This window comes from Anabas testudineus, chromosome 23 (assembly GCF_900324465.2).
Source record: "Anabas testudineus chromosome 23, fAnaTes1.2, whole genome shotgun sequence".
Classification (NCBI taxonomy): Eukaryota; Metazoa; Chordata; class Actinopteri; order Anabantiformes; family Anabantidae; genus Anabas; species Anabas testudineus.
In genome coordinates, this window is record NC_046631.1 from 9,110,868 (window position 1) to 9,131,080 (window position 20,213).

Here is a 20,213-nt window from a genome sequence, read left to right on the forward strand (position 1 = left end):
TGCTTAACCTCAGTGAATAGACTCCTTTGTATTTGGTTATTAATTCAGAGTGTAAAAGTCCCATAACGTGTGTGAACTTCGAAAATACGAGCTGTGCGTAAACGCAGCACCCTCGCAGCCCTGCTCTCGGACACCCTGAGAGCAACAAGCGTGGCCGGACCCAGAGCTCTCCGCAGCCGCACCGCGACTCCCAATCGACCGCAGTAGCCACACAGAGAGGTTATTTCCACTAACCGAGCGTTGGTTTGGTGAGTATGTTGTCCAGCATGAGGCCAAAGCGTTTGTCCGTCGACATGTGACATATTAACGGGAAGATAATCCAATGAAAGTTGGTGCTGCGCATCAACGACACAGGTGGTGGGACGTTTCTTCAGGATGCTCTAGCTCCCGTTAACGTGACACGACACCTTGTGCTGAAGAAAGGGGGCAAGAAAGTTTGTTTCACACCGTAAAAGACGCATATTCGCTTGATTTATGTGCTTATTTTTGACGATAAAACACAACTGCAGTGGTCAAAGTCCGACATAACTGAGGCAGGTCAAAAGGGAAAACGTTAGGAGTAACGTTAGGTGGCTAACTGTCAGGCTAGCTGTTAGCTTAAACTAACGTTACCTGTTCACCTGGGATCCGTCTTATAACCACTAAAATATATTTATATTACAATATATACAGTATACAATCTCCCAAAAAATTTAATAGTTAATTAAACTGCGTGTAAGTGACATTTAGCTATGTTTGGCGTATTAATAATTAAAGTAGTGTTGAGTACAGTCAGTGGTTTTAAGCTAAAGTTAATTTGAATGTGATGTTGAATAGTTATAAGTTTGCAGGGTTTAATAAAACAAACCCACTAACTCACCTGTACTCACCTGTACTCACCTGTACTCACCTGTACTCACCTGTACTCACCTGTACTTACCTGTACTCACCTGTACTCACCTGTACTCACCTGTACTCACCTGTACTTCTGTAGTAGCCATAGCTTTAAGTGTCCAGGTGTGGAGCTTTCAACCAGGTATAATACAAGTGGATTGAGTTTCTTTTGGGCCATTCACACTATTTGAATTGTAGTGCAGTGCCCACAAATAGTCCACATACCACTGGAAAGAACAGTATTCAGAACAATAATTGCTTTTTATAGAAGAAGAAATCGTATCTGTGTATTTTCAAGAGCAATGGAAACGTACAACGGTAACATTATTTTTCCTAATGCTGTGCGATCCCCTAATGAAACTCTCCTTCATTCTACATGGATGAAGGCAGATTTGGTATTTGCAAGCAAATGATTAATCCAACACTATTTCTCACAGACACATACTGTTTTGGGTGTGTATGCCTTACTAGACAACACACCCTGAACATTTGATTTGATTTCACTTTATTGTCAGAAGCATTTCTGAAATTTGTCTCGTGTCCTAATGCACATTACAAAACAAAACATTTACTTTACCAGCACCACAGGTATTACATTTATCAGAAACACCATCATGTCTCACATGAGAAAGCTATAGAGCAGACATTCAGTATTAATCACTAAGGCCACACGCTATTTCCTTTGGTGTTATCTACTGAAGGATACTGTGTAGATCAGTTTTACAGTTCTTCTTCAGTACTTCCCAACCCTGAACTGTAACTGTGTGCACAATTAATGATTCAGAGGTTTATTGTCTGTTCAGTGCATGAATAATTTATCACTGTGGTTTGTGGATATAACATAAGGAGATGATTTTGTGGACTGCAACAGTAATCAACTAGTAGCATGTACTCAAATGGAGCTCTTTATAATAAAAGTATAGCAGGACAGTGAGTTAGATAATTAAAATTATATATATTTTTTTGGTTTTAATCCAAAGGCTGTATGAGCTTGTTAGTTGACACTACATCACTGTGTGATCAGATGGGAATTGTGCATAGTTGGGGGATTAAAATGTGAGGACATTAGTTGAGTCATTTTATTTTGTAGACTAAATCTTTGCAATTATCCTCACTTGCCACAGTAGAGTTGTCACCTCTCATAATAAGAAGAGTCTTGACATGAGTGACTTGACTACTTCAGATGTCTGCTGGTGTCTCTATGTGTGTTCAATCAATCAATCAATCAATGTATTGGTATAATATGAGCAATACAAAGTTACTACTTATTTATTTTTCACACTCTCATAAACTGTTACACCGCTATGAAACCAGCCAGTTTTCAGTTTGTATGGGATGTACAGGTATTTGTCATGTATTTGAGGATTTACACTAATAGTAATATTATGCTACCAAGGCAAAAAATAAATTAAATGAGGAAGGTGTCAAATGTCATCTGTACAGTAACTAAATTAAAGTGTTGCTTTATTGCTGCATAATATATATTTCCTGTTATTGTCTTCTCGTAACCAGAAAAACTTCTACACTTTCAGAGCTGAATTGGAGGAAGGAAGATGTCAGCTTATAAAGACGACAAAGACGACTGGCTGACAGTGTGTCTCAAGTACTTGCTATTTGTTTTCAACTTTCTCTTCTGGGTAAGTGGAGGAAAGTAACAAATGACCATGTTTTTAAGCTACCTGTTCTCACAAAAACTGTTGTCTTTTGACTTGTACTTACTTGCAATGTGGCTTGAACATAATACATTTTAAATTATTCAGCAGCAAATGACTTTTCTGTTGATACATGTAGGTCTAACAGTGATTAGGGTGAATAAGTATCATATATCATAAACATTTTTTTAATGAAGACAGTTACTTGATGTTCTTTTAAGACTGCAGACAGGGACACATTAGCAAAAAGAAGCTGTATAGAAACAGGAAGAGGATGAAGGAGTTGTGATTCTGAAAAGACTGAGCTATGGACTTGGCCAAAGTGAGTCATAGACTATTTACGGCTTGTCAGTGTACAGTGAGGAACAGTGCATCAAACCTGCACCCTGGCACCACACTTTGTGATATTGCAGTTCAGTGCTAAAAGCGTGTGCTCTTATAGCTACTAGTCTAGTGTCTGGGGTCACTTTAGAGCATTTTCTGAGACAGAGTAAAAAAAAAATCTGAGTAGAGGGGCAGATCTGTGTGTGGGGAGGTTAAAGAGAATAAAGGAATCAAGATATATCTTCAGACTTTGGTCAATGCTCTGTCACCAGCTAATAACTCAACTTTTTAGAAAACACATTGTCTCCCTCCTCTCATAGTGCCATAGGCTCCCCTCTATGTTTTTCCTCAATTCACTTTTCAAGACCACCACTGAACCATCATAGCATTGGTCTTAGAAGCAGAAGAAGCAGTACATCTCTTGTCAGGGCAAAGTGGTTTTGAGCCTTATTTTCAACGTCAGTGCCTTAGATGTAACGTGGCTCTTAAATCAATATTTATAACTAAAACACCAGATAAAGTTAAATCACTGAGTTGGTTGATAAAGTAAAATATTACTGAACAGTCTGTGAGCTACGTGGTACTGAACTATGGAGTCAGAAACTGTCTCTTTGGTCAGGATTTTTTGGGAGAGGCAGAAAGGAAACTCAGTGACACACACTCCAAAAACCCCATTCAATAAAAGTCTAGGAATGCAACCTTTTTCAACTCTGTGCAATGTAACTTACTTTACCTGGGTTGTGCAGATAAGTATAGGAGTTTTTTTTTATCTAAAACAGTATTTAGTTATTGATTTATGTGCACTAGGCATTCACAGTGCATGCACAGTAAATATCACGGCTTGACAGAAGAGACCAGCCCATGTGTGAGTCGATGGGTAGCAAAGAGCTCAGACATGTCTGGAAAATGGCAGGACAGAGAGGACTGCATTCTGCAGACTACAATATAAATCAAGAGTGTTGATGAGATTTATGTATTTGGACAACACCGTCAGGCAGTCAGCAACAAAATAGTTTGGCTGCCAGGCTGAAATGTATAGATACTGATGAAACCCAATTTATTTTGTATTGATCATCTTTCCAAATCCGTAAGGAATTTTGATCCAATAAGTGGTTTTGATATTGTACGTTTATTTTATAAAATGTCATTGAACCCTAAGCTCAGTGCAGGCCACATCTCCTTTAAAGATTTTATAAGTGATATATGTATTTTCAGGCACTCTAGGCCATATTTGACAAAACCTAGTGCAGAGATGGTCAGAAACTAAAATAGAGAGAGGGGGGAAATACACACTTAAGCTCCATAGTCAGTCTTAAATATACCATACTTTAGGAAGAGTTGTTTCAACCTAGTCTTTGTGTGTGTCCAGGGGTCGCTTCCTTGGCATGTGTTTTTGTGAATAATAGGATCTAGCATTTGACGGAAACGGATGGGAGGATGAAGGAGAGAGACTATTAGAGGCATTTCCTATCCACGTGAAACTGATGAAATGAGACGGTTGTTTGTAAGAAAGTGGTCATTGTGCTCTGACTTGACCTCTGACGTCCCACTTCTCCTATGGCAGTTATTCTACATGTCTGGCCACTCCCCTCTGTTTCTTTCTATTTCCCCTTTTTCCTATCCACCCATTTTATGCCCTTTTTTGCTTCCTGCCGTCCTTTCATGTTGTTTTTTTATTCAGTATGTATGACACTTGCACTAAACTCTTTTTATTTGTCACTTCCTGTCCTGTGAAGTGGTTTGCTTTTGTCTTTTTTAACATTGCACTGACCTAATACTCTGTGTTTGCTGTGTGCTCATGTCATCTAACTCATACCTTTACACCATGCTTTATTGTTCCTTTATCATGTCTTCTCATCTTTATTATATCTCTTATGTTAGTACTCTTCTCAGGCTGCCACCTCCCTTTTTTTCTCTACCCGTCTCTTTCAGTTGGGTGGAGCTGCCGTTTTGGGCGTGGGAATCTGGACAGTAGTGGAGAAGAGCGACTACTTGAGTCTGTTGGCCTCCAGCACATTTGCTGTCTCAGCATATATCCTCATCCTGGCTGGCAGCCTCGTGGTGGTTACAGGATTCCTGGGCTGTTGTGCTGTCATCCGGGAGCAGAGGAGCTGTCTGTCCATGGTGAGACTGGAGACCAACAGTAATTTGGGTATATGGTACAATATGCATGCAAAGAAGTTTCACAAGAGTGCTTACCTCTCATTACATCTTATCATTGATACTGCACTGATACTATGTCAGTGTGTGTGCTAACTGTTCATCCATGGCAAGTTCAAGAGAAATTTAATGTAATAATGTGCTGAAATAGTATCAGTTAAACTGTTTGATTGAAAAGATTACATTACTTAATTAATATCAAGACTGGACAAACTATTCATGGACTGAGAAATATCCAGAGTCATACCACTTACAAAATATTGAAACATGTATAAAATACAGCGCAGCAATATGCATAATGGAGTAACAATGCTTTCTGTCAGTGCTACAGCATGGTGGTCTCAGGTTGTTGTATGTACAATGAGAAGCTTGATTCAAACCCACAAAATAAACAGTGTTTGCACCTACATAACAACTGAACAACATCATACCGTGGAACCTTTCCATCCTCTCCTTGGTCTAAGTTCTATCACTGGATGCTGACAAATGGCTCTGACAGGGCCCTTACTGTCCTCATTATTTTACTGAGACAAGGCCCAGTGGGAGAAAAGCAGGCAGGAGGTGAACGTTCACTGCCGCAGGACTATTTATAGGCCTATCTATCTACTGTTGATGGATGGAGCAATATGAGAAAGAAAAGGGCTTACAGGAGTGAAGAGGTGGATGTGTTGTGAATTTGGAATCTGTGGTGCATTTTGGTTGAATACAAACTGTATTGTTGTTATTAATAGATTAGTTTTGGACGATTAATGAGTGATACCAAAATGAAAGTGTGTGGGTTGGGAGCAGACGGAGAATGGTGTGTTTTTGAAATCTTGTAACCAAGAGATACGAAGCAGGCTGTATTTCTGCATGATCACATTGGTAACTGCAAAACAGAAGAGGATATTTTCCTAAGTATCTTAAGTATTAATTCAGTACGACTATTGCTCCTTGCAGCTCTTTGTTTGACCAGTACTGCCACCACTTTGTTTTCTGCTTACACGGGCTGGATGGTAGCATCATCCTATGTAATCCTAATGAGTGAAGCAGATGTGTTGCTGCTGTCAAACTGTTGTCCTGCTCAGCAACAGGTCGACCCAATTAGCTCTATGCATGTGTTTGCGTTTTTTGGCATAGCCTGTGTTTGTGTGGGGTAAAATGTAAAAAGTTGTTGCTTGTTTTTTGAGCATGGGAAAACTGTTATGTTGGTCTCACTGATTCTGCAACAGCCTATTAGAGCACTCTAAATGTGTGGGTGATCTCTTAGCTACACACTACACAGCTTACATAACTATATGCTGCACTTCTGTACGTACAGTGATGCTTTTCATGAAGAATCAAACTTGTGTATTGTTGATTGCCATTTAAATTTTTGTTTGCAGAGGTGATGAATTTTAGTTTTGATTAATTACACTAACCTGATGTCCGATTCTTTATATTCCCTGTCCTGAATAATATTTCGATTTTGCAGTAATTGAAATTTTGCCACAATGGTGTTTTGAAGTTAATTATGATACCTAATTGAGGCAGGCAGAGCTTTTTAAAAGATGCCCAAGAGAAATCTGATTCTAGCCTGCCTGTCAGCCTGTCAAATTGCCTTCTAGTTGTATTTCTTCATGCAGCGTTGCCATCTGTGTTAGGAGTGACAGATGCAGCACAATGACAGTTGATGAAAGTTTTTATTGAGCCTTCACAAGTGTGAACAACTTTCTCAAATTAGATCAGGTGACAACTGTGCTGATGAAATTGTCTGTTTTATTGAATTGATATGTTCCCTTCTCTCTCTCTTTCTCTCTCTCTCTCTCTTTCTGTCCCTTTTCCACAGTATTTCTTCTGCCTGCTGTTGATCTTCTTGATTGAACTGGTGGCAGGAGTACTGGCTTATGTGTACTACCAGAGGGTAAGTGATCACTGTTCATTAGTTGCTGTTTTCTCTTCAGCTTATTGGTTGACTATTGCTCTGCAATGAATTTCCTAACTGCCAAAGGGAGTGCAGTACTGCATAGAAGAGCAGCACTTAGCAGCAATAGCCAGATTTTTGCAGTGTAGGAGAAGGAAATTATGAACATAATCAACTTTTAGGATAACAGTAAGAAAGTAAGGCAGAGGCAGTGTGCTTGTTTGCGTCTCTGTGTTTTTGCTGGCTCATCTAATTTTGTTGCATTTCTTTAATGTGCAGTGCAGCTACTGATGATGACTAGTTAAATCTGTGTTTACCACTCAGAGCTATGGGAGATAGGATGAGCAGGGACACCCTGTTCAAGATTTGTGGCTTTAAGTTTTCCATGATTATTTTCCCATCAGTTCCAGGGATCTTGTCTCTTCCTTTTGAAGGGCTACACTGTAAACAGGATTTTCCTACAGAAATAAAATATCACTACATTGCATATTGTTGCCTAAACACAGACAAAATCCTTTGAAACAGATACAATTCAGTGACACAGACTCAGTGTTAGCAGTTCAGATTGTACCATGTAAATCCTGCTGTGGACAGAATCTAGTCATTTTCCCCTCTGGGATTTCATCAAAGCTTTATTTCTTTATTTTATTCGTCTCAACTTACATGAATATGTTTCCCAGTGGTCTTAGTTCTGTCTTATAGGAGGTGGGTAAAGATAGGTCTTGGAGATCTTTAAGCTTTCCTCTTTTCTCTTGCTTGGTGCCCTTTTATACCTGTATGTGTTACTTTGTGCCACCTGCACTGAGCATTATTTTCAGTGTCTGGAGCTTATCTAACACATAATTCCTAGGATTTCGTTATCTCACAAACATCTGCCTTTCATTCAGTAAGGACTGCTGGAGCACCAGGTTATCTGTCAGCAAGCTCAGAGATTTATAATGGAAAAAGGATTCAGCACAGGATAGATAGTCACTTTAAAGATAAGGGCTCTCATTCAGTCCCTTTGTTTCTTGTTGTATCGTGTGTGTGTGTGTGTGTGTGTGTGTGCGTGCGTGTGTGTGTATATGTATATGTATGGATGCACACAATTATAACCACACATCAAAAGCTTTTTTTGAGTGTTTCTTTGCAATATGCTGTCTGACATTTAGTTACAGCAGTCATAGATGCATGGGAGTTGCTACCTGTCTATCTTACACTAATCCTACCACTCTTACTTTCTTTAGGCTTATCACTTCAACAATGTCTCACCTTGTACACTTTGCAAGACATTTTCTCAGTTCTCTCCTGTGTTTTAATGTGCCGCATGTGTAATATATGAAACAGCTTGTGGTTACAAATAGTTGCAAAGAAAATTTGCTCCCCTCATAAACACCCCAACCCCTCTTCTCTGTTTCAGGCAAGCTGTTTCTCATGTATGTCTGTTGTTTCTTTTTTTCCCTTTAATTTCCAGCTGAGTGAAGAGCTGAAGCAGCATCTCCACCAGACCATGACAGAAAACTATGCCCAGCCAGGAAAGGAGTCCATCACATTAGCTGTGGACAGACTACAGCAGGATGTATGAACTATATTTACAGCAAGCATGGCAAATTATAGCCACGCTTTGATATAAATTCATTTTCCACTACTTAACCTATGCAGAAGTTCAGTGTGATTTGCTTGTTGCTCATATCCATTAGGGTTTGCAAGTATTGTTCGAGCTTAAACTTTAGTCATTTTATCCAAGTCCATCAGATAAAGGTAACACAACTCCCTTTCATTGCGAGAACTGTTCACGAATACAGTTAGTATGAAAAATGAAACAAAACTCTCTGCTTTCTTTTTTCTGCTTATCTAGTTCAAATGCTGTGGTAGCAACAACTCCCATGATTGGATGGCGAGTGTGTATATTTCATCAAAGCAGGCAGAGCTCAGGGTGGTGCCTGATAGTTGCTGCAAGACCATCACTCCTCTGTGTGGCAAGAGAGACCACCCCTCCAACATCTACAAGGTGGAGGTTAGTGAACTGCATCCTTCTGGAAAAGAAATGACGAGCACCAAATTCAGTAAACATTATTGAATTAGTATTGATTGATTCTTTTGATTGACACAAATGTTCACCTAACTTTGCTTCCTGTCATAAACAAATACCACTAAAGTACTCAGAATATTTTCATGTCCTCATATTTTTTAAAAAATGGTAAGAAATACTGAGAAACACTGCTTATTGTAACTATTCTCTGATAGAATGAGTTCTCTGGAAATGAATGAAACATGAGGCTTTAAATGCTTATCAATGGTACACAGGTGAGATTTCTCCACCTTCTTGTTTCAAACCCTTCACTTAACTCTCTATCAATTGCGGTACACCACCTACACTCTGGGTAAAGGTGAAGATAAACCCTCACAATTAATCAGAAGTGTGTCACATATCATCGTTGAGGAGTATACACATGTACTGTTATTGTAGGTTTGGGGTACACATATTTCCTCTAGGATGTCTTCTTGTTAGTCACTACAGTTTGGAAGCCAGCCAAAACAAGCTTAGAAGGGTGTGTTCAATGTCTGTTCAGTGCTTGTGCTATCTAGTAGACAATTTTTAACTTTCAGCTTTTGACTCTGCAGGGTGGTTGCATCACTAAGCTGGAGCAGTTTCTTGCAGACCATCTGTTGGTCATTGGTGCTGTGGGAATTGGAGTGGCCTGTTTGCAGGTAAGTAAAGTATGATATGCAATCCGGAAAGTTGTTGAAAGCAGGATATAACTGTGCACTTTTATTCCTGTCGCTGTTATTATTTAATCGAAATTAGATACTTCCCTTATTTTAGGATGAAGTGCTTACAAAACCCAGACAGATGGGTCTTGATCTTTCCATTACTAAAATTGTACCCCTGCAGGTCAACAACGTCTAAAATGATGATGATTTTGTTTGTTCGTTATTTGATTCATCCCAGTCTGAGACGGACTAAAGCTTTTAAATCATACAAAGCCCAGTGAGGCATACAGTTTTTAAACTGTTAGAGCTGTGCTTCCCTTTGTAATTGAACTTAAAGGAAAGTTGAAACAACAAACATACTGATTGTTTCCAGTGTTAGTAAGATTATGTCCACCATTTTGCATACTTTTACTGCTGAGCAGTTTTAATGCTGCACCAAGGATCTGAGGAAGAGGCCACGGATTTGGCTGGCATAAGGCCAGAAGTTTCCTGCTGTAGTAGCCAAGACGTGATGGAGAAAAATACGTCATCAGTTAGTTGATCTGTGACTCTGAAGAGGTCATGCTGAATTTAAATAGAATATATATGTAAAATCTGAATAATGTGTGGGTCGGTTTGCTCACATGTTAAAGTATGTATGTTTTGCTTTTGTTTTGTGCTATAGGTTTATCGTATGTCTTGTCTTTGTTAACTCTTCCAGTCTGCCTTAATGTTGGTGTAATTTGCAGTCTTTAGTAACTGATTAAATAATGTAGATTTATTACAATTCAAGTTGAAGCATGTTAGCTGGGGTTATGACCTTTTGTGCTTTCATGTGTTGTTTATCACAATAACCTGTCTATGGTGCATTGTACTATATGTATGTCTTTATGTGTGTCGTGGCACTGTAGCTGACCGGGGCAGCCTTGACGGCCTGTTTTATCTATCTGCTCTATAAAGAAGAGGAAGAGGACTTCGGTACATTGTGATTTAGCTCTAGAACATCTTTGTGGTTTAATCAACTGGAGAGACAAGGTTGGAGGGCATTTGTGGAAATTCTGTCTGAATTTGTCTGCATGTCCGTGTGTGCTGGTCTGCTCTGTGTTAAATGGAAACTGTGGGCATATACGCATATACTAAATGAACCTATGAATGTTCTTATGTCGTCTTTGTGAAGCATGCGGCTGCCTGGCTGTGTCTGTATATTGCAGATTGTTGCTCTGCATGTTTTGATAATGGGCTGCGTTACTGCTTCTCTGCAGTGTGTTTAGGAAGAGTTATGTTCTATATCTTATGTATATTTTAAAGTTTATTTTAATTTAGATTTTGTATTCAGTTTTTCTATACTGTCATCATACCAAAATTTGGAGGCTTTTATAAATCACTGACTTAGACAGAAGAGGGAATGCACACACTACATGACTTAAAAAATATAATTTTCTGTATTTAGAAATACCCTGGTATGTTATTATGTAAGAAAAGCCATTGGTGTTGTTGCTATAGTTACTTAGAATCCAAAATAGACCAGGCCTTCATGAATATTGAGCTTTTTGAATGCTTCTAATGTTTACTGGACTTAATGTTTCTTAATAGACATATGCCAATCCATCCACAAACAACTAAAGTTAGGCCAGTGTAGCTCTTAGGTATAACTTATCCTCTTCTTCGATGGGACTGCAGAAACAAAAAGCAAAAAGGCTGTTTGCCTCGTCTTTTCTCTCTCATGTCATCTATTTGAGCCAAAATGCCTGCAATGCTTCTACATGACAGTCACTGAGGGAGAAAGAAAAACAAATCAGAAACTTGGCTGAAGAGAGATTGTGATGAGTCAATAGGCAATGCTCACTTGTTTGTCAAGGCTTTTTCAGAAGGGTTCTGAAGAATCAAAAATTAAATTTAAGCACTTTCCTGTCATCCTGAGAGCTGGCAGCCCAAGTGACCTCAGTCAATATTTGTTCCCGATGCTCTTTATTTTGGCCTTTGCTGTAATAGTGGATAGTATAGTACCTCAATCATTGATTTAAGTTCTGTGTGCACCCTTTAACAAAAGAATATACCACTGGATAATTTGTGTTCTTGTGTTCTTCTTTAATGGGACATTATATTGGAAGAATTATTAAGGTGTTAAAACCCTTTTAACTTTGTATGATGCAGTTAGGTGTTTGTATATCTTCACCAGTGAGTTAAAACCATGTTTCAAGGGGCATACAACTTTTTCTCTTTTATAAAGGTGGGTTTTTGTGAAAGTGGTAACATTATAGTAAGATTAGAGCGTCTGTGCCAAAATTCACATTGAGGGTGAAGTATTGTCGCTTGTTTATAATCCAGAATGCAGTAAAGAAAACTGGATACTAACATGAATTCACTTTTTTAGTGCTTTACTTTGTTTCTGCTTGTACAAGCCTGTGCACACAGATGTTGCTGCAATAATGCCTGCTTGACTCCTAACTATCTCCACAGTTACTAGTTACATACTTCCAGGTATCTGTCAAGCCGTCACCTTTAACCTCTCTCTATCCCCACAGTCAATAGCATTCAAGCTTCCTGCAGTCGTCTATGGTGACTGAGCAGCAGTCTTTGACCTAACACTTCCTGTTTTCAGATCTGTGGGATGGTGCTCACCTGCTGCTTGTACAGAAGGATCCAGATGGAGCCTTACTGAGGACACCACAATACCAACACACCACCTTCAACAGACAGATGGAACAATAACCTGCTGACACCTAACTTCAACCCCTGAATCTTTAACTGGCCTGATGATCTAAGCCAAGTATAAAGACATGTTCCAGCTCACCCATACTCTATTGACCAAACTGGCCTGATTTTAGTTTTACCTTGTGGAGTGTAAAGGTGGATGTGCTCACATAAGTTTCTGACTATAATCTAGGATGCCTGGATCATCATTTGTGGTTGCATCATTGCCTTGACTTAAATGCATGCTTTAGTTTGAGCAGGACTGAAAAAGGGAATCCACAGTCATATTGCATTGTAATCGGCTAATGATGATTCATAATGTTTTCATTGTATAGAATAGGTCTTCTATACACTGGTGTCACTGTTAATGAAAAATGGTTACTTGGTTTTTAGTAACATATGATATGGATCTTGTAAACACAACGTGCCTCTTTCTTTTTTGTGCTGGTAAATGATTATGTATTAAAGGGAGCGGACATCGCACTGTGATATATAGCAGCAAATTACAGTCATGGCCAAAAGTTTTAACTTTGATCACTGGCAAGGCATCAATGGATTGCCATCAGTCATGCATGAATTTGATTTATTTGCCATTACGTTTTTTAACGTATAAAATGCTTATAACTGTTCATCAATATACCAGAGAAATGTCGGAAAGAAATCTCAAAAACCTCTAGCAACAAAGTTTGTGAAAGACAAAATAGTTTCGCTTTGGCATGCTCGATGTCAGCCTCTGAACCAAATTATGATTAATGACGATCCATTCCTGCTTTATCAGTGCTCGAAGTCTCTTCTGCTTGAAATTTGTGTCACTACCAAAATCTTTGGCCATGACTTAATACATAGGTTTATTTTAGTGAGAGGAGTGGGAAATGTAGACCGATTTTATTTGAACTATGCAGTAATGGTAACACTCAATTGTGTGGCCATAATCATTAAGTCCAACAACCAAAGGAAGCCAGGAAGTCATTTTTAATATGTGGTTGCCAGAGACTTGAGTTTATAACTCCACCTAGTGGTTGGCGCTAGTCACACACTGCTCTTATAGTAAATGCAGACTTTTGTTTGAGCCAAAATGACTGAAGGGCTGTTGTTCTTATTGTCAGACTTATGACCAACTTTTCCTTTCTTACAGTTATTGTTTATATATCAACAGTGCTGTAGCTAATATACCTAAAAGGTGTGTGGCTATGGGTTATAAGGAGTAAAAAAAAAAGACAATATCTGGATAAAGTTGTTTTTGATCCAAGAAACAGAATTACGTCTTGCTGGTAACATGGAATATGTCACAGTTGGCAGGATTCAGCGGGTTATAGGATTTTTTTATTTATGTTTTTTCCAATAAACTTTGAAATGAACAATGCTAATGGATGTAGACCAATGGTGAGATAATGATATAACATTGGCATTTGATCCTACTACTGACTGTGCTATTCAAAAGGCTAATATGAAAGTCATAAATAAATATTCCAATGCTGCTGCAATCAGAAACTGCACTGTGTGAAAGCTAAATGTTTACCATTAGTTTGGACAGGCAGCTTTGAGTCTGATTGCTGTTTGGCAGTTACTAGTTGACCATGATTATGATCATGGGGGTGTTCTGTCAAATTAAGTCAGTTTATTTATATAGGTCACAACAACAAGTTTGTCTCTGCTGACAGTTTATACAGCATTAAACTTCTATCTATTAACTCCCTGTTTGTGACAGCTGTGAGTAGTGAACCACTAGAGGGAGGCAAAGATTCTCTATTTGTAGTGGGATCGCTTCAATCCAAGATCCAATTACCTGTTGTTTTTCTAGCTATGACCCAGCTACGCAAACTCTCTGACCATGTTGTATTGTGAATTTGGCGAACGTGACCAAACTGTTGGTATTAAAGTTGCAGATTGAATGAATTGATCTATGTTGACAATGATCCATTTCTCATTACTTTTAATTGCTGTTTGATTTCCCATATGTCATGTCAGATTTGCTATGTGTCATATTTGTCAAAATGTTACTGGGTCATTTGAGCTGGACTAAAATCTCCAGTTGAGATTGATCTTGTTTTTATGTTTACTTCAATAAGAATATCCTTATTGAAAAACCAATTCAGTTAGTTCCATTTCAAACCACAGTTATTTATAAGCTAGTGTAGTTCTGTGTGACTTTGTGGAGGGAAAGTCCAAGACTATGCAATGGAGATAGACTGTTTGTGCATTATGTGGTATTGTTCCCATATGACCTAACTATTTGTCTTTGCACAACTTTCCTATTTTCCTTTGTTTTCCGTCTGCTCTAGATTACTTAGAAGCCGTGTTGGTTCACAGCAATGTATCATTGTCACCCATTTAGGAAGAGGGGCACAAAGTTTCAAGAGTTTGAATTGTTCAGTTCAGCCTATAGAGTCTTCAGCTCTAGCCGGATGGCTCTTATTTGTTGATACTGACAAGGTATAAACATACAGATGCTGTACATTAGCATATGGTTTGCACCACTTGTCAGAAAAAACCCATACGGAAGAATTGGGGTCAGCTGGAGATCCACCACTCCCGTGAGCTGAGACCAGAAGCACACACATTACTTAGCCCTCAGTCCTCATCATATTGTAGCTATGGGGATGATATTTCAGTGGCTCAAGACAAGAATTTACCTTAGAACACATGTTGCAGTAGCATTAATCTGTCAACTGTTGTTGCATGTGTATGGATAAGAACACGGATATGTGCAGATTTACCTAAAGGAGAGCAAAGCATTCCAGAAATGAGCAAACACAAAATATGTTGTCTGATTTATAAATCAGTATATCTACTAGTGTGTACTCCTGTACTTGTCCCATTGCATGTCAACATGCAGTTACATGCTAGAGTTATGGATTTTTATCATCTATAAGGCATTTGTTGGGCTCATAAAATGTATTCTGGCACAACACAGCTATTGTCTCAGTAAGTGCACCTGTGTTTGATTTGTGCAGAAAAAGTGCTCAGTGTCAGTGATCGAGTACTGTCATCACTTAGCATAATAGATGTGTGGGAAAGGACGCGTTTGGTGCAACACTCCTTGATTGTGTTTGGACGTTTGTGGAAACCACCTCTGCACGTCTGCAATTAGATCAGGAAGACAAGTGTCTTGTCATGAACTGAGACTAGGATTACATCGCTGTCCAAGGATAGGGTTTGCGTTTGGCCTGTTGTAGCTGAAGAAATGCAGACAAAACAACAGTTTATTGAAAAAGACTTTGAAGTTAGGAACATAATTCTGACTTCTGCAAAGGTGGGACAGATTATGTTGGATGTCAGTTAGCATTTGGACTTCAAAGGAACATGATAAAGTCCAAAGAGGCTGAATCATATGTACACAAACTGCAGGTGCATTTACAAAAACAGGAAAAGAAGCTGAATTATGTGCATGTAAAATATGAATGTAGACCTGTTGTTTTTTAATTCTACTATGAAATGTATTTATTTTAAGCACTTTGATCCAGGACAGATCTGACTAATTTGGTTTCTAAATTTTTGCTGACCGTCTTTCTCTCACTCACCTCTCAACAAATTTGTATCTGGCCTGCAACACATTAGCTCTGGCCATAAATGTGTTTGACAGATCTTCACTGGGATCAAAGGCCGAGGCATGGACATGGCGTGTTTAGATGACGTCAAAGACCAGCATAACAACATGAATAGAAACCTGGTATCTGTCTTCAGTGGAGAAAAATAAAAATGGACATATACTGTAGTATGCTACCTGTGCTAATGCATGTGCAGCATTTGTTCTGTTGCAGGTGATATTAAAACATAGTCTCGCTTTCATTTCAAATCCATTTTTACTCGTGTTTTGCATGTGTGAATTCAGTAACACAGAATCTCAGATAAGATGTTGCACTATTTAAATACAGCTGTGACATTTCACTTACTAATTTGAAGTGGGGCCTATGAGTACATGTCAGACCCCTAAACGTTACTCACTTCCATCCCAAGGCTCCCACAGTTGAGAAAGCTGTGGTTTCTGAGGCATGTGTGTGTGTGCTGGGGACGGTCTTTGTCCATGGGAGAATGAGTCTAAATGGAAACAAACTTCAGAAAGTGTTTGAAGACGGCATTTCCAAAGTTTGCTCCTCTGATAATGATGATGAGTGTCATGTTGATGGGGGCGATGATTGATATCAAACAGATGATGGGGCAGCTTACAAGGTTACACCACCACACTTTGATGTATTGCACTTTCAGCGCAGGCACTCTCGTGGTACCTCGTAAGACAATGATAAGGCAGGACTTTGTATAGAAATGGAAATAGAAAACTGATAGCATCGCCTGTTGTCTCTCACTGAAAATGCGTGTGCAGCATAAAGACAGTATGATGTTGTTCTGTGCACTGGACCAGCCAGCAACCATTTTGATAAACAGTGACAGTTCAATGAACGTGCTTATATCATCTAGGTTTGTGTATGAGTGTGTTTGTGTACCACCAACTCTTTGTATTGAATAGACTGTTGTGATTTGTGGTATGTGATCGAATTTGCTTACGTTACAGTCACGGTAGACCGACTAGTTTCCCACTGCGTCAAAGGGGAAGTGGCTGTGGAGTCAAAAGACTGGGTGATGAATGTTGTGTTACTTATATGTCATAAAGTGGGACAACAAGGCTATGGGATTTCATGCTTTGAGTATGGCAGCAGCACTTGGCCTTCACTGATTCTGTCTATACTCTGTAATTTATATGGCCTGAGTGGTGTTTCTGTTTAAAAGCGAGGACTGGAGTCTGTAAACTTTTACAAGCTGGACGCTGTCTGTCTTTACCCTTATGGATTGTTCTGCCAGTTTGGTATACATGCACAAACAAAACTACACACTCTGCTTTGTACTGTTTTATGTGTAAAATAGCCCAAACAGAGAAAAGATGAAGCTACACAGAAAACAATTTACAAGCAAAAAGGCTCTTTTATATCAGGGAGAAATCATATTGTGTGTATCTGGATGCTGTACGTGTGTGTGTATGTGAGCCATGTGCAGATTTCCTTTTGGTTATTTGTGTGTACCTATATCGCTTTGTGTGAGGTTTCCATTACATCAGTCCAGACAATGAAAAACACGTTTCTTTTTTCTTTTTCTTTTTTTTCTTGACAGTTTCTCACAAATGAAGAGCAGCAGTCTTGGTTTAGACACAGAGCTGTGAACTGGAAAGAATAAGACCTTCGTATCAAAACAGATTAGTCTGTCAACCTGTGTTTGTTTATGCTACAAAGATGAATGGAAAGGAAGAAGCAAATATGATATTTGGTGGGAGAGTGTATTTATCATGTGCAACGAAATAAGGGAGGTACAGGAACAAAATAGCGTGAGAGGAAGTTCTGCTTCTCCCTCTGAGATTGATGGCACTGAGGAGAGCATGGGAGCGACCTTGACTCGGTCGCAAGGCTGTTGTGAGCTCGGTGAAAGATACAGAGAAGGAGCATTTGTAATCAGTAAACAGGTTCTGGAGTGCCCTTTAGGAAGCAAACACTTACACATGCGGCGCTGTGCCACCACAGCACATGGCCTCGAGTTGAGATAGAGGCAATAAAGACAGATGGCCAATTCGTTGAAAAGGAGGAAAAAAGATGTTTGGACTTTGAGAATGCACAAAAAAAAAAAATTAAGAGTAAATGAGCACAGTCATCATGTTGCGATGCACATTGTTTGTTTCAGAGAGCAGACTCATTTGCCGTATGGTGTTTTTGCAAAACCGTAGGCAATTTGTGAGACAGTCATCCAAAAATCCCTGCACTGTTTATTGATTTCATTGTCACGTAAACAGCACTTTAGAACTTGACTTTACCTTTACTGAGGCAGGACTTTTTTTTTTGTTTCATAACAATCACATATTAATTGATTCACACAATCACTTTATTCCAGCAGCAGCAGCTCATTCACTGTTTAGATAGTACTAAACAGTATGTGGAGCTACTAGATGACAGCGACCACTTGATTTTGATGTGTATTACAGTGAAGGAGAGTGTTGTTAGAATCCATCCCAAGAGTTTCAGTTATCTTCTCTAACTCCTCCAACATCTGTCATCAATCATCGACCTTTACTGCCTGAATTATTTTACATCCTTTTGCTCAAACACCTCTGATATAATCAACGGCATGTGTAATAACCGTATGGATTTCCTCCTGCCATGGCTCATCAGGAAACAATGTGTTTACAAAAACTTGGGTTCTAATTGACAGTTTCATTGCTGCGGTGCACTTGAGGTATTTATCTGTATCTTAGTGTTGATATGAATGTAATTTTGACATTTATGAAGCTTTAATGCATTCATTTGGAAATGTAAACAGTGTGTGGTATTTCATGGGAGTGTGACAGTGTTTATGCATTTAGCCTTTGAATCATCAGCGTTCATTTTCTCCTCGCAGAAAGGTGCATGTCAGGCCTTAAGGTGTGCAGCTGTGGGAGCTTTACAGTCCATACATCTGGAGATCCTTTTCAACACCGGCTAGGATGAGACATGTCTCAATGAATCAGGATTTAACCAGAGAACACGATTTTAAATGTTGTACTTGTTAGCCCTGGCATCCTGCTGCTTCCCATCTGTGAAACATATCTGCAAATAAAATGATTACAAGCTGATGTGAGCTTGAGGTTCAGTGTTCCTAATGTAAAGTAGCTCGACTGTAGGACAAAAACTAGCCAGTGGGCACTAGATATACTACATGTTGTAATAAGCTTTGAGTTTAGCCACCGGGCAGTTTGTCCAGAAAAAATAAGAAGACTTTCCATCAATTGTATGCTCTATTATAAGTGAAATCTACACTGCTCTTCCTCTACTAGTGATCCTAAAATAACATAATTTGTCTGAGGGTGATTTCACTCAGATGAAATATAGAGTGCTTTTTCCTTGTTAGGAAATTGTTTCAAACCCGGATTACTCATTTAAAAACACGGTTCTGAGACACATGCCTCACATTAGTGCTGGCATCTACGTTGCCTTTCACACTGAGTTGTACACGGTTACGTGTGTGTCCAGTCGTATCTATTTACATATGTTTGCATGGGAATTGTGTTGCATAAGAATTTGCCTACTTAAACTAAAGTACTGACCGGTGTCGTCCACATTGACCTTTTAAATATCACATTTAGGAGTAGGTAAAATTAAACTGAAGAGTCAGATGCGACCGACCCAGTTCTCTGTTTATCCACCAGGTGGACTCAGTGCTCTAAATGGCCATTTTGGCACAGGACAGACAGGCATTCCTGCTTAGCCTCCTTCATTGTTAGAAGTGTAAACCATCAACTTGGACTGTGTGCTGATGGCTGTGATGATGGGCTGCATCAGTGGCGAACATGTGAATCACGCCTTCAGCTATCTGCAATGAAATAAGCACAGACTTTAATAAGACGTTGTGGGTCTCTAAAGAAAGAAATTAGAAACTGTTTGTTCCCTGCACTCATTTCTGCATGTTGTATTCTGGCCAGAGTATTTATTGTTCTCATTTATGGTGCTCAGAGAATGCTGTGTAGGAAATGAAAATAGTCATGTGGTTATGAATAAGTAATTATTGTTTTTTCTACACAAGGAACAAAACACAGAAACAGATGCAGGGGGGCAAGTTCACATGGGCACTAAAACAATCACCATGGAGACCAGGATTTAAGTGTGTTTGTGTGTGCACGCGTTCTTTGTGTAAGCATGTGAGTGAGAATGCGTGTGCTCGCTCGCTCGTGTGTGATGTTTCACAAAAGCTGGCCCGACATCTATTACAGAAGTGTCTCTCTGTGTAAGGAGGAACATGCCTCCATTTGGCGAGCTAAATCGGCCATGTCTGTCTCTGGCCAACTGGTGTTGCGTGATGATAGCTGAACGCTGGTGAGGAGAAAAGCAGGGTAGGTGTTGGCGATCGTCACACAAGCACAGAAATGTGATCTGAAGGCAGAATTATTGTGAATAGAAACAGCCTCGCAGGTGCCACCTTGCAGTTTGACCACCATAAGAGAA

At 39.3% G+C, this 20,213-nt stretch overlaps 1 protein-coding gene across 3 annotated transcripts; it reads left to right on the forward strand.

The window, feature by feature from the left end:
- The first annotated feature begins 133 nt into the window (after positions 1–133).
- tspan11 (tetraspanin 11) lies at positions 134–18,880 on the forward strand. 3 transcript variants are annotated; one of them, XM_026363851.1, is made up of 9 exons: positions 134–248; positions 2,406–2,510; positions 4,782–4,973; positions 6,817–6,891; positions 8,345–8,449; positions 8,729–8,887; positions 9,496–9,582; positions 10,476–10,599; positions 12,167–17,070. In XM_026363851.1, exons 2-8 carry the CDS (start codon positions 2,427–2,429, stop codon positions 10,551–10,553), a joined length of 780 nt encoding a protein of 259 aa, XP_026219636.1. In that variant the 5' UTR covers positions 134–248; positions 2,406–2,426; the 3' UTR covers positions 10,554–10,599; positions 12,167–17,070. The 3 variants fall into 3 exon arrangements, with proteins under 3 accessions (XP_026219636.1, XP_026219635.1, XP_026219637.1); XM_026363850.1 differs by lacking the exons at positions 10,476–10,599; positions 12,167–17,070 and adding an exon at positions 18,634–18,880; XM_026363852.1 differs by lacking the exon at positions 10,476–10,599 and having other exon boundaries at positions 12,167–17,069.
- Positions 18,881–20,213: the final 1,333 nt, after the last annotated feature.